Raw genomic sequence first — 18,510 nt, 5'->3', positions numbered from 1 at the left:
CAGGTACGTGCCCCTACTGGGAATCAAACTGCGATTCCTTAGTTCACAGCCCCGTGTTCAATCCACTGAGCTGCACCAGCCAGTGCTCAAACGAACATTTTAACAGCAAAAACACATGGAACACATAATCTGATAAAGGCAAAAATAGTCTATTAAATTTAAAAATAATTATATTAAATTGTAAAACCATGGGAAATCTTTGAGGGGACTTAGCTGAGTAGACAGTGACTCAGAGACAAACTGAAGCTAGAAGAAAGTGACCCAGGTCAGCCTATGTTTAAACAAGAAATGAGCTCGAGGCAGATATACTTCACTGCATTGTGTGACTTCATTTCCTCATAAAGGTCACTTTTGATATTCTTTATCTTACTTAAATAGAAATATTGGGAAGCAGATTTTTAGAAGAGCGTTAGTAAGAGTTGTTTTAGGTCTTCCACCTCACCTGGACAGACCTGGACTCAGAATCTCCCTGGGGACAGTCTTTCACACAGTGCGTTTGTTACCCTGGACCCTGCCTTCATTCTGCTTTAGCTTTAAGTTAGACAAAGGCAAATGTGTGTGAGTTTGTGTGTGTGCGTTTAAAAAGAGTTTTTGCTATCATATATGTAGGACCATGTCTTATGCTTTTTCTTGTCTTCATTATTATCAAGTACTGTGCCAATTCTATTTTCCTTGAAGCATGGGCTGTATCATACATTTCTTTGTATTATCTTCAACATAGTATTTCATTAAATACCGATAGGAGAGTGAAATATTTCTTTATTTCAATAATAGGTCTTTAGTTAATTTTTGTTGTTTGATTGATTGATTTTTATCTCTTGTTACTAGAACTTACGGTTTTCCAACCATGAGTGAAAGTGTATAAACTGCTCTTCCTCTTCCTTTTCCCTGACAAAGACTTTAGGTAAATTTCAGTAGCAAACAGCTACCTGTTTCTTGACCACAATTATGTTCTTGCTTATAAAAGCTACTTGGCCACCTTTCTATTCCAGAGTTTATTTTGTATTGTTTTAATTCTTTTTTTAGATTTTATTTATTTACTTTTAGAGAGAGGAGAAGGGGGTGGAAATAGGAGAGAAACATCATGTGTGAGAGAAACATCAATCAGTTGCCTCTCACATGCCCTGAACTGGGGACCTGGCCCGTAACTCAGGTCTGTACCCTTACCAGGAAGGGAACCAGCGACCTTCAGTTTGTAGGCTTGTGCTCAATCCACTGAGCCACACCAGCCTGGGCTGTTTTGTATTGTTTTAATTTTTTACCCATTAACAGTTGTAAACTTGTGGTAAGTCATAGGCCAGTTTAATCTATGAATGTACCATCTGGCTGTAATTTTAATAGGCTTATGCAGAGCAGAGGCTATATGTCGTCGAAATAATACCATTTGATGTTTATTAAATACAATTTAAAATATTAATTCACTTGTTTTTGTTTCTATGAGTCAAGGTAACTTGACCATTTACCACTATTTGCACCTTAACTTTCCTGTCATTTGGAAGAAAGGTATGAGAAAAATTTCCTTTTGTATGGGTGAGGAGATTAGTTTTTATATTGGGTAGCATCCGATGATAACTTAAAAAAATCTTCAATTTACTTTTTTAATATATATTTTATTGATTATGCCATTACAGTTATTCTATTTTCCCTCCTCCGTTCCCCTCCACCCTGCACACTCCACCCCCACCAATCTCCCCCTTTTAGTTCATGAACATGTGTCTCAAGTTCTTTAGATTCTATATTTCCCTTACTATTCTTACCCTCCCCCCTATTTCCCATCTACTGTCTATGCTACTTATTTTCTGTACCTTCTCCCCCCTTCTCCTTCTCCCACTCCCCTGTTGCTAACCCTCCATGTGATCTTCATTTCTATGGTTCTGCTCCTGATCTAGCTGTCCTCTTAGTTTGCTTTTGTTTTAGGTGTGGTTGTTAATAACTGTGAGTTTGCTGTCCTTTCACTGTTCATCTTTTTTATCTTCTTTTTCTTAGGTAAGTCCCTTTAACATTTCATATACTAAGGGCTTGGTGATGATGAACTCCTTGAATTTGATCTTACCTGAGAAGCACTTTATCTGTCCTTTTATTCTAAATGAAAGCTTTTCTGGGTAGAGCAATCTTGGTTGTAGGTCTTTGATTTTCATGACTTGGAATACTTCTTTCCAGCCCCTTCTTGCCTGTAAGGTCTCTTTTGAGAAATCTGCTGACAGTCTGATGGGAACTCCTTTGTAGGTGACTGTCCCCTTATCTCTTGCTGCTTCCAGGATTCTCTTCTTCATTTTAATCTTGGCTAATGTAATGATGATGTGCCTTGGTGTGTTCCTTCTTGGGTCCAAGTTCTTTGGGACTCTCTGAGCTTCCTGGATTTCCTGGAAGTCTATTTCCTTTGCCAGATTGAGGAAGTTCTCCTTTAGTATTAGTTCAGATAACTTTTCCACTTGTTGTTCTTCCTCTTCCCCTTCTGGTACCCCTATAATTCAGATGTTGGAACATTTAAAGATATCCTGGAGGTTCCTAAGCCCCTCCTCATTTTTTTGAATTCTTGTTTCTTCATTCTTTTCTGGTTGGATGTTTCCTTCTGGTCCACACCATTGTCTTGAGTCCCAGTTTCCTTCCCTTCACTATTTGTTCCCTGTACATTTTCCTTTATTTCACTTAGCATAACCTTCATTTTTTCATTTAATTTGTGACCAAATTCAACCAATTCTGTGAGCATCCTGATTACCAGTGTTTTAAACTGTGCGTCTGATAGGTTGGCTATCTCTTTGTTGCTTGGTTGTATCTTTTCTGGAGTTTTGATCTGTTATTTTGTTTGGGCCATTTTTTTGTCTTGATGCACCAGTTATGTAGTGAGGGGCAGAGCCTTAGGTGTTCCCCAGGGAGGGGTAAGCTACATTGCTGGGTTGTGATACTGTATGTGGGGGAAGGGTCTGAGAGGGAACAATGGTGCTTGCTCTGCTCTCTCTCAGATTTCAATCACTTCCCCCACTTCCCACAAGCAAATTGGGCCCTTCTGGTGCTGATTCCCGTGTGGCTGGGCTTGTGTACGTTCTAGGACCCTGTGGGGTCTCTCCAGCAAACTCTCCTGTGAGGAGAGCTGGGAGTTTCTCACACTGCCTCAACCCCCACAGGTGTTTTCAGTCAGTGTTTTGAAGTTTTATTTCCCCGCACTGAGGCCCTGGGTTGCGTGGTCTGTCCTGCTTTCCAGTTGTTTCTCCCAGTTTATGTGCATGTGGACCTGGGGCTGCCCAGTCCACAGTCTGCCACCTTGCCAGTCCGCCTGCTACTGGCTTGCCCCAGTCAGCTGTACAGCCTTGCTTGCCCCACTCCACAATCCACCGCCTCGCTGGGTCTGCCAGCCACCACCTTGCCGGCCCTGGTCCCCCAGCTGTAGCCTTGCCATGAGTCCTCTCTACCCAGTTGCCTGACTCCACCCCTCCTACCGGTCTGGATGGGTGTGTCTTCTTTTATTCCTTGGTTGTCGGACTTCCATACAGTTCAGTTTTCTGTCAGTTCTGGTTGTTTTTTGTTTTTAGATTGTTGTTGTCCTTCTTTTGGTTGTGCAAGGAGGCACAGTGTGCCTACCTATGCCTCCATCTTGGCCAGAAGTGGATCCAACTTTTTTGAAACTCTCTGAGTTTCTGGATTTGTATGTCTATTTTCTTTGCCACATTGGGAAAGTTTTCTTTCATTATTTCTTCAAATAAGTTTTCAATTTCTTGCTCTTTCTCTTCCACCTTGCTCTGAGTCTTCTCTGCCCCAGCTGCCCATCTCCATGCCTCCGAACAGTCTGGGTGAGTGTTTCTTTAACTACTTGGTTGTCAGACTGCCATGTGGTTTGATTTTCTGGCAGTTATGGTTGTTTTTATTTTTAAATTGCTTATTTTCTCCTTTTGGTTGTGTGAGGAGGTGAAGTGTATCTACCTACACCTCCATCTTGGTCAGAACTTCAGAATTTTTTACTTTTTTTATGGTATGTTTTGACACATGCACTTTTTAATTTTAATTTCAGATTTTTCAATTACTTTTCTTAGAGCTTTTTGTGTTTTGTTTAGGAAAACTTTCCATAACCAGAAGTCCACAACAGTTTTCAGTCTTTAAAGTAGTTGGAACTGAATTTTGAGTGTGAGGTAAAAAAAGTAAAGTTCCAATTTTATTTTTATCCATACAGGTACCCAATTGTTATAACATTGTATTTTGAGAAGACTGTCTTTTTTCCATTGATCTAAAAAGCCATTCTATCATATATAAAAAGTCTGTATATATGCTTGTGCTTGTTTGGGGCTGTCTTCTGTTCCATGGGCCTGTTTGTTTATCCCTTTGCTTGGTACCAGAGTATCTGCACTCTGGCTCTATATTGATATGTGTAGAAAAACTTTTTCTTCAAGAGTGTTTGCTTGATCTTTCTTCAAGAGGTTATCTTGATGTTTTGTATTTCTATATTAGATTTACAGTCAGCTTCTCCAGTTCCACAAGAAAATATGTTGTGATGTAACTGAGATTACATTTAACCAATATATCAATTCAGGGAGAACTGATATTTTCATAATATTGAGTCTTACAATTCATGAGCACAATATATTTCTTTTTTAATTTAATTTTTTTCTTAAATCCTCATTTGAGGATATACTTATTGATTTTAGAGAGAGGAAGGGAGAGAGAGAAACATTGATGTGAGAGAGAAACATCAATTGGTTACCTCCCGTACATGCCTTGACAGGGTATTGAACCCACAATCTTTTGGGGTGTGGACGATGTTCCAACCACCCAGCCAGGACATGGTATATTTCTTCACTGTAGATCTTCCTCAGTGTTTCTCAATAAATATTTTATAATTTTCTCTATAGAAGGACCAAAACTATTTTTAGAAAAGTGGGAATGGGGAGGAAAAGAAGAGAAGGATACTAGGAAGTGAGAAAGATACACTTCACTGGTGTGGTCAGAAATTCAAAGTCAACAAATACAACTTATGCTGTTGTTTTCATTGATATGGAAACTTATAAGATGAATAAGTTCTAAGGATCTAAAGTGTAACGTGGTGATTATAGTTGATAGCACTGTATTGTATACTTGAAATTTGCTAAGAGAACAGAACTTAACTGCTTTCACCGTGATGGATGTGTTAACTCAGGAGAAATTCTTTCACAGTATATCAAATCATTATGTTGTACACTTTAATTATCTTTCAATTTTTATTAGTCAGTTATACCTCAAAAAAGAAAAAGAAAAATGGACAATCGTAAGAATATTAAGATTGAAGAAAAAACTGTTCTTATTTTCTTTGGGTCTTCTGCTATATCCCTAAATACTCAATTGATTTCCTATTGTTAGGAGATGTTGGCTGTGCAACTATAGCACTTCTAATTTTTTGTTTGTGGTATGTCTGCATTACAAAATTTCTCTTCTGCTCATTCTTTCCTTTGACTCTATGTCTGAGGAAGGACTGTCTCTATGGGGAGGGAAGTTCAAGTGCTAATCCATAAGTATTCTGATTCCAGGACAGTTAGAATAGTTGTGATTACACATTCCTTCCTACCTGGTATATTCCTTTATATTCCCCACCAGTGGGAGAGGTCCCAGAAAAATGCCCAGTTTTCTCCTGGAAAGGCAAAATATAAAAATAATTCATTATTATTGTCATTTATGAAATGAGGCTTTTGTTGCTTTGACAGATAAGGCCACTCTTTTATCTGAGCTTCTCTGACCTCCTTCTCGGGATATGCTGGCTCATTGAAGCACTTCTCTATGGAACTTCAGCAGCTGATAAGGACATTGTCTGCTATAACCTGCAAGCAGTGGGACAGGTGAGTATTACTGCTAGATTGTGACTATACCTTGCAATAAAGGTATATTCAGGTAAATGAAAAGCAAAAATAATATACTTTGGGAAGTAGGACCCTTTTATTTATTGTTATTCCATATTTTAAAAATTAATTTTTTATTATAGAAAATTTGGAAAATTCAGAAAAGCAAGATGATAATTAAAACTGAATATACTCAGATATACTCACTTTAATAATTTTTGCATACATAAATAATTTTATGTATATCATATATCTTTTCAGCTTTTTCCCTGAGTATATGCATTTTAAAGCAAATAAAATAGTACATTAATACTTTTTGTAATCTGCTTTTATTATTCAATAGATTGTAATTAAATATTCTTCTGTAACATCTTTGAGATTGTTGCATGGTTTTGTATTATAGGAATGTAATAAACATTGGCTTTTGGAAATACTACAGATGATTAGATATGGGTTATATATCATTCATGGATTTTCTCAGTGGAGTAACCTACACAGTGCCATCAGTATAATGATTTGCAAATATGTTCTCTTATTCTCTCATAGGTTGCCTTTTCACGCCATTGATTATAAATCTTTTGGTACACAGAAATGCTTAATTTTGATGTAGTCCAATTTACTTATGTATATATTTTTGATGTGTTCAGAAATCACTGCCAAGTCCAATGTCATGCAGCTTTTTTCCCCTCTGTTTTCTTCTAGGAATGTTATAGTTTTATCTCTTAGGTTTAGGTTTTTTATCCATTTTGAATTAGTTTTGGTATGGTATAAGGTAAGGGTCCAACTTTGTTCATGTACCTGTGGATATTTACTTTTCCCAGTACCATTTGTTGAAAAGACTGTCATTTCCCCATTGAATGGTTTTGTCACTATAGTTTAAAATCATGGGACTATAGCCCTGCTGATGTGGCTCAGATGGTTGGAGTCTCTCCTCTAACTGAAAGATTGTGGGTTTGATTCCTGATCAGGGCACATGGCTAGGTTGCAGGTTCAAACCTTGGTCCTGGTGCATATGGGAGGCAACCAATTGATGCTTCTCTCTCTCATTGTTGTTTCTGCCTCTTTTCCTCTCTCTCTCTAAAAAAGCAATGAAGAAAAAATATCTTTAGGTGAGGATTTAAAAAAATTAAAATAATTTGACTGTGTATGGAACAGTTTATTTCTGGGCTTCCTGTTCTAACCCATTAGGTATATATATTTGCCCATAGTTTACATTAAGGTTCGGTCTTTCTTTTGTACAGTTCTGTGGATTTTGATAAATGCATGTCATATATCCACTATTACAATACCATCCAGAACACTTTTACTGTCCTAAAGATTTCTCACCTGCTTATCCTTCTTCCCTCCCTCTCCCTCTCCCTCTGGTAACCACTGATCTTTTTACTATTTCTTTCTTATTTTTTAAAAGTATTTTTTATTATACTATTACAGTTTTCCCAATTATCTTCCCTTTATCCCCCCTCTGCCCTGCACCCCCCAACCCTCCAGTATTCCCCACTCCCTTAGTTTATGTCCATGGGTTGTACATACAAGTTTTTTGAGTTCTCCGTTTCCTGTGCCATTTTTATCTCTCCCCATCTATTTTATACCTACTAATTATGCTGCGTCTTCCTTGTACCTTTCCCCCCCATTCCTCCCTTCCCCCTCCCCTCTGATATCCCTCCATTTGATGTCTGTGTCTCTGATTCTGTTCCTGTTCTAGTTGTTTGATTAGTTTTTGTTTTCGTTGTTTTTCTTTTAGGTTCATTTGTTAATAGTTGTGAGTTTGTTGTCACTTTATTGTTCATATTTTTTATCTTCCTTTTCTTATGTAAGTCCCTTTAACATTTCATATAATAATGGCTTGGTGATGATGAGCTTCTTTAACTTGAATTTATCTGGGAAGCACTTTATCTGCCCTTCCATTCTAAAGGAAAGCTTTACTGAATATAATAATCTTGGAGATAGGTCCTTGCCTTTCATGACTTTGAATACTTGTTTCCAGCCCCTTCTTGCCTGCAAGGTTTGTTTTTGAGAAATCAATTGGTAGTCTAATGGGAACTCCTTTGTAGGTAACTGTCCCCTTTTCTCTTGCTACTTTTAAGATTCTTTCCTCAATTTTAATCTTGGGCAATGTAATTATGATGTGCCTTGGTGTGTTCCTCTTTGGGTCCAACTTCTTTGGAGCTCTCTGGGTTTCCTGGACTTCCTGGAAGTCTATTTCCTTTGCCAGATTGGGAAGTTTTCCTTCATTATTTTTTTCAAATAAGTTTTCAATTTCTTGCTCTTATTCTTTTCCTTCTGGCACCCCTATAATTTGGATATTGGAATGTTTCAGGTTGTCCCAGAGGTTCCTAAGTCTCTCTTCACTTTTTAAAAAAATAATTTTATTTAGTTATTTTTCAAATACAGTTTTTTGTCTATTTCTCCCATCCCAGCTTCCCCCGCCCCGTGCTCCCCACCTCCCTCCCATTTCTACTCCCCTTAGTTCTTGTCCCTGTGCCCTTCATATTTGTTCCTCCAAATCCCTCCCCTTTTCCCCCCTTAAATTCCCTTCCCTTTCCCCTCTGGTCACTGTCCCCTTGTTCTCTATTTCAGTGTCTTTGTTTTTATTCTGCTTGCTTTTGTTGTTTAGCTTCCTGTTAAAGGTGAGATCATATGGTATTTGTCTTTCAACCCCTAGCCTATTTCACTCAGCATAATGCTTTCCAGTTCCATCCATGTTGTTGCAAAGGGTAGTAGCTCCTTCTTTCTCTCTGCTGCATAGAATTCCATTGTGTATATGTACCACAATTTTTGGATCCCTTCATTTACTGACAGGCACCTAGGTTGCTTCCAACTCTTGGCTATTGTAAATTGTGCTGCTATGAACATTGTGGTGCATAGGTTCTTTGAAATTGATGTTTTAGGATTCTTAGGATATAATCCTAGCAGTGGAATTGCTGGGTCAAAAGGCAGGTCGATTTTTATTTTTCTGAGAAAATTCCATACTGTTTTCCATAATGGTTGTACCAGTCTGCAATCCCACCAAAAGTGAACTAAGGTCCCCTTTTCTCTACAACCTCTCCAACATTTGTTGTTTGTTGCTTCTCTTCACTTTTTTGAATTCTTGTTTCTTCATTCTGTTCTAGTTGGATATTTCCCACCCACCCCCCCTTTGTTCCAGATCATTGCTTTGAGTCCTGGTATCCTTCCTGTCACTGCTAATTCCTTGAATATTTTGCTTTATTTCATTTTGGGTATCTTTCATTTGTTTCTTCATTTTTCAACCAAGCTCAATCAGTTCTGTGAGCATTTTGATTACTAGGACTTTAAACTCTGCATTAGATAGGTCGGCTGTCTCCTCATTGCTTAGCTCTCTTTCTGAAGTTTTGCTCTGTTCTTTCATTTTGGCCATATTTCTTTGTCTCGTCACACCAGCCTGGTTGTCTTGGTTGACTTTTTCTTTAATTCCTTGGTTGTCAGAGTTCCATGCAGTTTGATTTTCTGACACTTCTGGTTGTTTATTGATTTTAGATTGGTTGTTATTTCCCTTTTGGTCGTGCGAGGAAGCGAAGGGTTTCTACCTATTCCTCCATCTTGACTGGAACTCCGCTACTATTTCTATAGTTTTACCTTTTCTAGAATATTATGTAGTTAGAATCATGCAGTATTCTTTTCAGGTTGGCTTCTCTTACTTAGTAATATAAATTTAATATTCCTCCATGTTTTTTTTTGTGGCATTATTACTCATTTCTTTTTATTCACTTTATGGACATACCAGGTTTTAAAAAAATCCATTTACTTATTGAAGGACATCTTGCTTGGTTGCTTCCAGGTTTTGGGAGTTACAAATAAAGCTGTCATAAATATCTGTGTGTAACTTTTGTGTGCATATAAGTTTTGAAGTCATTTGTGAAAATAACTAGCAGCATGATTGCTGAATTATATGGTAAGCCTCTGTTTACCTATGTTAAAAAAAAAAACTGCCAAACTGTCTTTTAAAGTATCGGCCATCATGTTCCTTATAATAATGTTTTGGACATCAAATGGCTGCATCTGATGTCCAAATGCAACAGGGAAGCATGTGGAGCTGGAAAATTCCTATTGCTTAGTGGCATCGTAGTCTGTGACTTGAAACGATTTTCCAAGAATGAAGAAGTTACAGAAATCAAGAAGGCTGTGGTTGAGATGGTAAACAACTTGAACCTGGGTGTGGATGAGGATGACATTGAGGAGCTCCTAACATGATTCCTGAGGAGTTGACTAATGAGCAGTTGTTGGAACTGGAACAGAAGCTCATAACTAAAGGAGAGTCAAGAGAAAAGTAAACTGCAGGAGAAAGAAGACGAGAACCTCCTAGAAAATGCACAGTGAAGAGGTTAGCAGAAACTTTTATATGCCTGAACAAGCTCCTGAAAAAGTTTGAAAACATATATTCCAACAATGGAAGGTTTTCATTGATAGAGAGGAATGTTTACAAGCAGATCTATAATGAAGAAAAAAAAAAGCAAACCATCTCACACACACACACACACACACACACACACACACACACACGAAAATAGTGACAGCTCTTCAAGAAAAGCCTCAGCCAGGTCTTTCAGGATGTGTTCCAGAAGAAGACGTTGTTATTCTAGGAGATGATGGCTCCATGAATGTTTTTGCCTCTGAAGGCCTTCCAGTGGGACAAGATGTGGATGTGGAAGACAGTGGTATTGATGATGTTGACCCTGTGTTGGCCTAGGCTAATGTGTGTATTTGTGTCTTAATTTTTAACTAAAAAAGTTCAAAACATTAAAAAGTTAAAAATAGTCCTGGCTGGTGTAGCTCAGTGGATTGAGCGTGGGCCTGCAAACCAAAGGATGGAAGTTCGATTCCCGGTTGGGGCACATGCCTGGGTTGCAGGCCAGTTTCCAGCAGGGGACGCAGGAGAGGCAACCATACATTGATATTTCTCACCCTCCTCCTTCCCTTCCCCTCTAAAGATAAATAAATCTAAAAAAAAAAAAAGAAATAAAAAGTTTAATGAGAATATAAAGAAAGAAAATGTGTTTGTATAGTGGTACAATGTGTTTGTGTTTTAAGCTGTTGTTACAAAAGAGTCCAAAAGTTAAGAAAAATTTAAAAGTTTATAAAGTAAAATGTTATAGAAAGCTAAGGTTAGTTTATTATTGAAAAATATTTTTTATCAGTTTAGTACAGCTGTGCCTTCAAGTTCACTAATCTTCTGCAATGTCCTATATGTATGTGTATATTTAAATATCACCCACTGTAGTTTTATCTTTAGCAATTTGATTTAGGTCTTTAAAAAATATCTTCAAAGTCTCAACTTGTTAACATGAAATTCAGTTATAACTATTTTATAGTTTCTTACTGCTAATCCTAATACCTATTGTAGTTCTGGGTACGTTTTAATTTATCGATTATTTTTTCTTAGTGTGGGACATATTTTCTTTCCTATTTGTATCTAATTTTTAAAAAATATATATTTTATTGATTATGCCATTATAGTTGCTCTGTTTCTCCCCTTTATTCCCCTCCAGCCTGCACACCCCCCTACCATTCCCCCCTTTAGTTTATGACCACGTGTCTCAAGTTCTTCAGATTCTATATTTCCCCTACTATTCTTGCCCTCCCCCTATCTGTTTTCTACCTACCATCTGTGCTACTTATTTTCTGTACCTTCTCCCCCCTTCTCCTTCTCCCACTCCCCTGTTGCTAATCCTCCATGTGATAATCATTTCTATGGTTCACTCCTGATCTAGCTGTCCTCTTAGTTTGCTTTTGTTTTAGGTGTGGTTGTTGATAACTGTGAGTTTGCTGTCCTTTCACTGTTCATCTTTTTATCTCTTTTTCTTAGGTAAGTCCCTTTAACATTTCATATACTAAGGGCTTGGTGATGATGAACTCCTTGAATTTGATCTTAATCTGAGAAGCACTTTATCTGTCCTTCCATTCTAAATGAAAGCTTTGCTGGATAGATCAATCTTGGATGTAGGTGTTTGATTTTCATGACTTGGAATATTTCTTTCCAGCCCCTTCTTGCCTGTAAGGTCTCTTTTGAGAAATCTGCTGACAGTCTGATGGGAACTCCTTTGTAGGTGACTGTCCCCTTATCTCTTGCGGCTTCTAGGATTCTCTCCTTCATTTTAATTTTGGCTAATGTAATGATGATGTGCCTTGGTGTGTTCCTGCTTGGGTCCAAGTTCTTTGGGACTCTCTGAGCTTCCTGGATTTCCTGGAAGACTATTTCCTTTGCCAGAATGGGGAAGTTCTTCTTAATTATTTGTTCAAGTAAATTTTCCACTCGTGGGTGTTCCTCTTCCCCTTCTGGTACCCCTATAATTCAGATGTTGGAACATTTAAAGATGTCCTGGAGGTTCCTAAGCCTCTCCTCATTTTTTTGAATTCTTGTTTCTTCATCCTTTTCTGTTTGGTCATTTTTTTCTTCCTTCTGGTCCACTCCCTTGATTTGAGTCCCAGTTTCCTTTCCATTACTATTGATTTCCTGTGCGTTTCCCTTCATTTCAATTAGTTTCGCCTTCATATGTTCCTCTAATTTGTGGCTAAAATCAACCAGTTCTGTGAGCATCCTGATCACCAGTGTTTTGAACTGTGCATCTGAGAGTTTAGCTATTTCTTCGTCGCTTAGAGTGATTGGCTCTGGGGCTTTGAGCTGTTCTTCTTGAGCCATAATGTTTTGCTCTGTTTGCACCTGTTAGGTATGAGGAGAGGAGCCTTAGGTGTTCGCCAGGGCAGGGTCACCCAGGTCGCTGGTTTGTGATGCTGTATGTGGGGGCAGGGTCAGAGAGGGACAATGGCGGTCCCCTCTCTGCTGGGGCCTGTGCGGTCTGTCTCAGTCTCACTGCACGCTCCTTCTCCAGTTATCTGCGCACAAATGTGTGACCAGGGTCAGCCCTCAGTGGGTCCACCTGCTGCTACTCCACACCTGGGATCTGCCCACTGCCTGCCTGCCTGCCTGCCTGCCTGGGTCACGCTCTGGTCGGTCTGGTGGATCTTTCCAGCTCGACCCCCTTCTGCTGCTGGCTCTGCCCCTCTTACCGGTTTGGCTGAAGGGTTTGTTGTCAGACTTCCATATAGTTCAATTTCTGTGGTTTGGCTGCGTTTTTGTTGCTAAAACTTTGTTGTATTTAAACTTGGTTGTGAGAGAAGGCAGAGTGTTTCCACCTACACCTCCATCTTGGCGGAAGTCCTGTATCTAATTTTTATTGCATGCCAGACATTGTGAATTTTATCCTTTCGGGTACTAGAAATACCTGTATTCCTATAACCATTCTTGAATTTTACTCTTCGATTAAGTTAAATTACTTGGAAATAGTTTTAGTATTTTAGGTCTTGTTTATATGATTTTTTAGGTAGGTCTACAGCAATGCTCAGTTTCAGGCCAATCATTTCTCACTATTGAGGCAAGGCCTTCCTGAGTATCATACTCTATACCCTGTTGAATTACCAGTTTTTCGAATCTTGGTGATGGAAAGAGGCACTATGCTTGGCCCAATGTGAGCTCTAGATATTGTTTTCTCTAATCCTTTTAGATAGTTCTTCCCTCAGCTTTGGGTAGTTCTTTTATACAAGTTCACAAGCCAGTACTTAGCTGAATACTGTAGGAGGACCTTCTGTAAGTCTCTAGGGTTCTTTGAGCAGCTCTTTCCCCTCCGGCATTTTGTTTTATGAACTCTAGATGTCTTGGTCTTCCTGGATTTTCAGTTGTGTCTCCTCCATTCAGAGTATTCCAGGCTCTGCCTCAGTTTCCCCTTCCTGTACTGATTCATGGAAACTCTCTCTAGGAGGTATGCTGAAGTAGTCGTATGTCTTATCTTATGTTTCTCATGTTTCACAGATCACTGTCCTTGGTTGTCTGATTTCTAGTGTCTTAAAAACTATTGTTTCACATGTTTTGCCTGTTCACTTCTGTTTACCAAATCTGATTCTTTTTACTCCCATTTTGGCCAGAAGTGGAAGTCCTAGTTTATTCGAGTAAAGTTGTAAAGGTTGTATATTTTTAGCCACTTATGTGATGACCATTAGGCAATGTATCTTTGTGTCATTATTGTGATAGCAAGTGTCTTTATCATAGCTCTTTGGTACAAATTTCATAATTAAAGCTCAGTCACTGAAAACATGCTAAAGAAAACTTAAGCCTTTGGATATTCAGGGTTAATTTGGAGGTATCAGGAGAATATATTGTTTAAGTAGTTCTTAATAAATATTTAAATTTTTCTTTAAAATAGAAAATAAATATCTGGAAGCTTCCAGGTTAAGGTGAAAGTATCAGTATTCCCCATTTGTGTTTCCTCCTGCTAAATTATGCCTGTTTGGGAGGGAAAAAGGCTATTTAACTTTGATCTTTTCTTTACATTGAGAACCACAGTTCAGATGAAATAGTTCAACCGGTCCATTTATTTGACTTTAAGAAAGTAGTAATAGTAGAGAATGAAGTACACCTAGCGTTAGGAGACCTGGATTCTTAGTTTTTCTGTTAATTTTTTGAGGAATTAATTTGATCTTTATCCCCTTTTCCCCTGTAAAGTGGAAATCATTATTGCTGCTCTAACCTACTTCATCAAATTTTTTGAAATGTTAAATAGAATGTTTGTTCACTTGTTTTATAAAATTAAAGTTTAACTATGAATGTGTGATGTTTTTATAGATTTCTGTATTTGGGCAAGGGAAGCAAGATAATTAAACTAAGTACTCTGTCAAGAGTGGTTGCTTCTTCCCAGTCCTGAAGGTAGATTCAGTTTTTATTACAAGGTTTGGAAAGGTTTCTGATACTTGTTTTGGATAGTTTTCTATAGAGCAGGGTGTCAAATTCATTTTCACTGGGGGCCACATCAGCCTCGTGGTTGTTTTCAAAGGGCCAAAATAATTTTAGGACTTTATAAATGTAACAACTCCTTAAGGACTGTAACACTGTCAAGGAGTTGAAATTACATTGGGCCCTTTGAAGGCAACTGCAAGGCTGATGTGGTGCCCAGGGAAAATGAGTTTGACCCCTGTTCTAGAGAGATAGATTTCATAAGACAGAAACCCTAGTCTGACAAGATAGGTTAACTATGCTAATCTGGCCAAAGGCATCAGTGCTTCCTTCTCCCAAAACTGGTTTGAAAGTGTTCGAGTTGTTTTGGCTAGATATAAGAAACCCAGAGTCATTCAGGGAGGAGAGTTGTTTCAGAACAGCCACAGCACCTTTATGCCACTTCACTGAGTTGGAACAGAAGAAATAAATCATTTACCAAGAGTTTACAGGCTCAAGATAAGCTATGAGGAGAGAAAGTATGCTTCAAATATCTAAGCCATCAGAAGAGAAAGAGCAGTGCCCTGAACAAGAGATTATGATATTTTAGTCAGTACCAAAACCAGAGCTCTATTTTATGTAGTTCAGTGCCTTTTAAGAATTAAGGTACTGAATACCCAGCAATACCCTCTTGTCTCCGAATTCTTTTTTAAAACTGAATGGTGGCAAAGCCTGAAACTTTCTTAGTCTGGCTTAAATATAGTTTTCCACTAGCCATAGGGAAATAGGGAGAACCATTTCTTATATAGCCTGTATTGATCTTCTGATAGTTGATTAGTACTCACCTATTTAACTTGACAGCACACCCAGGCATCAGTTTTATAGACTCCAGATTTCCTAGAGTTAATTTTTAAATCCCTGAAGTGATTACCTTAAGTCTGGTACCATAGCTAAATTTCTCCTTAGGAACATTAGAATGAAAATATTTAAAATAAATCTGTAGGGCCTAATGTTCACATTGACCCTAATTTAGTTAGTAAGAATTATTTAAGAATGTGTCCCATTTTCTCCCACTTTAGAGCTGGGAATTAGATGTTAAAGTTGATTATTCTGTTATTCCATTAAAAAGCTAGAGAAAAACTGTTTTCATCATCATAACATTTCTGACACCAAATGTGCCACACCAACCAGTTACCCAACTCCGCAGACACCAACCTTGTATCCTACAATTCAGTTCTGACACCAACAGCCAGAGAGTTAGCACAGATCAGATCCCACAGGTTAAGAGCTCAGTCCCACAAGACTGCCCTCTATTTCAGGTGCCGTTTGCAAGTAGTGGGTCTCCAGGTTACCCACACTTCTGTCTGACTTAGCAACAAATCAAGGGTTCCCATGACTCCCTCTTCAGGTTCGATAATTTGCTATAATGGCTCACAGAACTCAGGAAAATGCTTATTTATATTTACCAGTTTATTATAAAGGATATAATTAAGGATCTAGATGAACAGCCAGATGAAGAGATACATAAGGCAAGGTCCAAAAGACCAAATGGTCCTGAGCGCAGGAGCTTCTCTGTCCCCATGGAGTTTGCGTGTGCCACCCTCTAGGCATGTAGATGTGTTCACAAATCCAGAAGCTCTCTGAATCCCATTGTTTGGAGACATTTATGAAGGCCGAATCATGTAGGTATAATTAATTATTAATCATCCCTCTCTTGGGATAGGGCTGGAAGTTTCAAGCCTCTAATCATGGCTTGCCCTTTCCGGTGACTAGCCCCCATCCTGAAGCCATCCAGAAGCCCACCAAAAATCACCTCACTAAAACAGAAATGCTCCTATCACCCAGAAAACTCCAAGGGGGTTGGGAGATCTGTGTAAAGTGCTCCTAACACTCCCATTACTTAGAAAATTCCAAGTGTTTAAGTAGCTCTGTGTCAGGAACCAGGGGCAGAAACCAAGTATACTTACGTCACAAAAACAAACCCTGATTTGACTCTTTTTTTCTCCCTGTGTGTTACTGGAGCATCCAGGTACTAGATTAATACTCTTTAGATACCTGCAGACTAACACAGAAATACATACTTTCCTTAAAAAATGGAACATTTTCATTTTATATGAAAATTTTTAATATGCATAAATTATAAAACTAATATATATTCCCAAAAATTTAAAAAGGAAAGAGGGGTATACAAGTGAAAAGTGAAAGTTTGCCTCCATTTTTTGCCTCTGACTTTCATAATTTGATTGGTTCAGATTAAATGTCTTCACTTTTCAAAATTCTCCTCTGGCTGGTTCTTGAAAAAAAGTTGGGAGTGGAAGAAGGCAGGGCAGGGCATTCCTTGTTTGTACAAGGTGATGAAGAGGTCTCAGCTTTTCCAAGAGTCCTAATAAAGAAAGAAACCAGTCACCTGATCTAAACAAACAAGATATCCAAGTATCTGAATCTATAATTCCAGTTCCATTCTTTGAGCAGGAAGACCCTTTTTGAAAAAATCTTTTTGATAACTGGTGCCGAGATAGAACACAGTTAGCAGTTATTAATCATTTCCACTGAAGCAGAATGAAAGAAAATGGACTGAAGCAGTGGAAGGATAGAATTTGGTTTGGGTGGGAACCTTGAGGCCTGCTGTGACAGGAATCCTGATGATTTCATCAGGATCACTTTGGTGTTTCCCTATCAAATGTGTCTATAGTTTTTATCTGTGTGAAGTGGACTTGCTATTTTTACATGAAGGCCAAGTGATCACTAGATACAGTGGTTCAATGCTCCCTAGACTTTAGAATTTTACAAATGAATAAAACTTTTTAAAAAAGTGGAAGTCGTCATAGTGAATGTTGCTAATTTTATACTCTTCTAAATTAAGAACACTTAAAAAAACAACTATTACTGAATTCATAAAAGCAATAACAATCAATGTTAAAAATAGGCAAAATATAATCTCAGAATATAGGATGGTTTCTTTAAACTAGTAAATTTAGCTATATAAAAAACTTATTACATTGCTTGTTATTCTTAATATTTCCTAGACTAGTGATTATTTCATCAGGGATCAGCAGTAATTTCTTTTGGTGTCCAGGATGATGCTCCAACCAACTGAGCCACCTGGTCAGGGCCAGCACTAACTTCTTCACCAGCATTTGGAAATTATTCCACTAACTGGCATTTCAAAGTCCTTTTCAGGTTTAAATGCTAAAGCTTCTGTACACATGAATATTTTTTTTCTTTTGAGCTTTTCCTCCTCTACTGGGGTGGGTGCAGATGCAAATTAGAACCAGGCTTATTTGCTGATTATGTTATAACTTCATTATGTGCCTGCAGTTATTGAGTTCCTATCTGATTTAGATGGAAAGTGTTTTATAGGCAACCCAGAGCTGGTTGGGGTTGGAGGCAGGGTGTGTAGAACTGGACCAGTGCAGCTGGGCCACCCTTGTGCCACTTCACTGAAGTGAAACAGAGGAAATCAATTATTTACCAACAGCTAGTCTTTTGTTCTGGAACTTACCTGAGAAGCAAAGTGATTTTGAGAACCAAACCATCAGAAATAATTTCGGTATTTGATTCATAAGTTGAGATGTGAGATTTTACAAGTGTTATTTTTTTGTGTGAACTCAGCCAACCAATAAACATACGTTACAGTGACAGAAGAATATTTGGGTCAGAAGGCTTTGTCTAGACTGTAGCACCTGGCTCCGAAAAATGGAATCTGATCCATGGTCTACAATGCTGAGATCTTTAGTTCTATTAGACAACTAGCTCTGTACTGAAAGAATTGATTTGGTCATATATGACTGTCTCCACATCAATTTTGGGATCAGAAATAAATCTAATGCTTTTCCCAAAAGGGTCCAGGAGTATTGTTGTGCAAATATTACTCTTTATCAGTGATAACTACTGTGGAGAAAAAAGAAAAGGAAAAATGACAGTACCAGACACTGTCTCAGGCAGCCTGTCTCTTACTTCCAATGTTGGAGGGACATGTAACTTCTGGGATGT

The 18,510-nt window shown here is 38.2% G+C and overlaps 1 protein-coding gene across 3 annotated transcripts in view; it reads left to right on the top strand.

Annotated features, from left to right (window-relative positions):
• TMEM116 (transmembrane protein 116) overlaps positions 1 to 18,510 on the top strand; it is a 46,538-nt gene that overhangs the window by 3,750 nt on the left and 24,278 nt on the right. For all 3 annotated transcript variants that reach the window (XM_037133473.2, XM_037133474.2, XM_037133475.2), the window contains exon 4: positions 5,667 to 5,798. In XM_037133473.2, coding sequence (XP_036989368.2) covers positions 5,667 to 5,798 — 132 coding nt within the window. The remainder of the gene's footprint in view (positions 1 to 5,666; positions 5,799 to 18,510) is intronic.

The sequence above is a fragment of the Artibeus jamaicensis genome, unplaced genomic scaffold, assembly GCF_021234435.1.
Source record: "Artibeus jamaicensis isolate MK-2021 breed Jamaican fruit bat unplaced genomic scaffold, CSHL_Jam_final contig_525, whole genome shotgun sequence".
NCBI lineage: Eukaryota > Metazoa > Chordata > Mammalia > Chiroptera > Phyllostomidae > Artibeus > Artibeus jamaicensis.
Note: the sequence above shows the minus strand (reverse complement) of the source record. Positions and strands in the feature narration are given on the sequence as shown.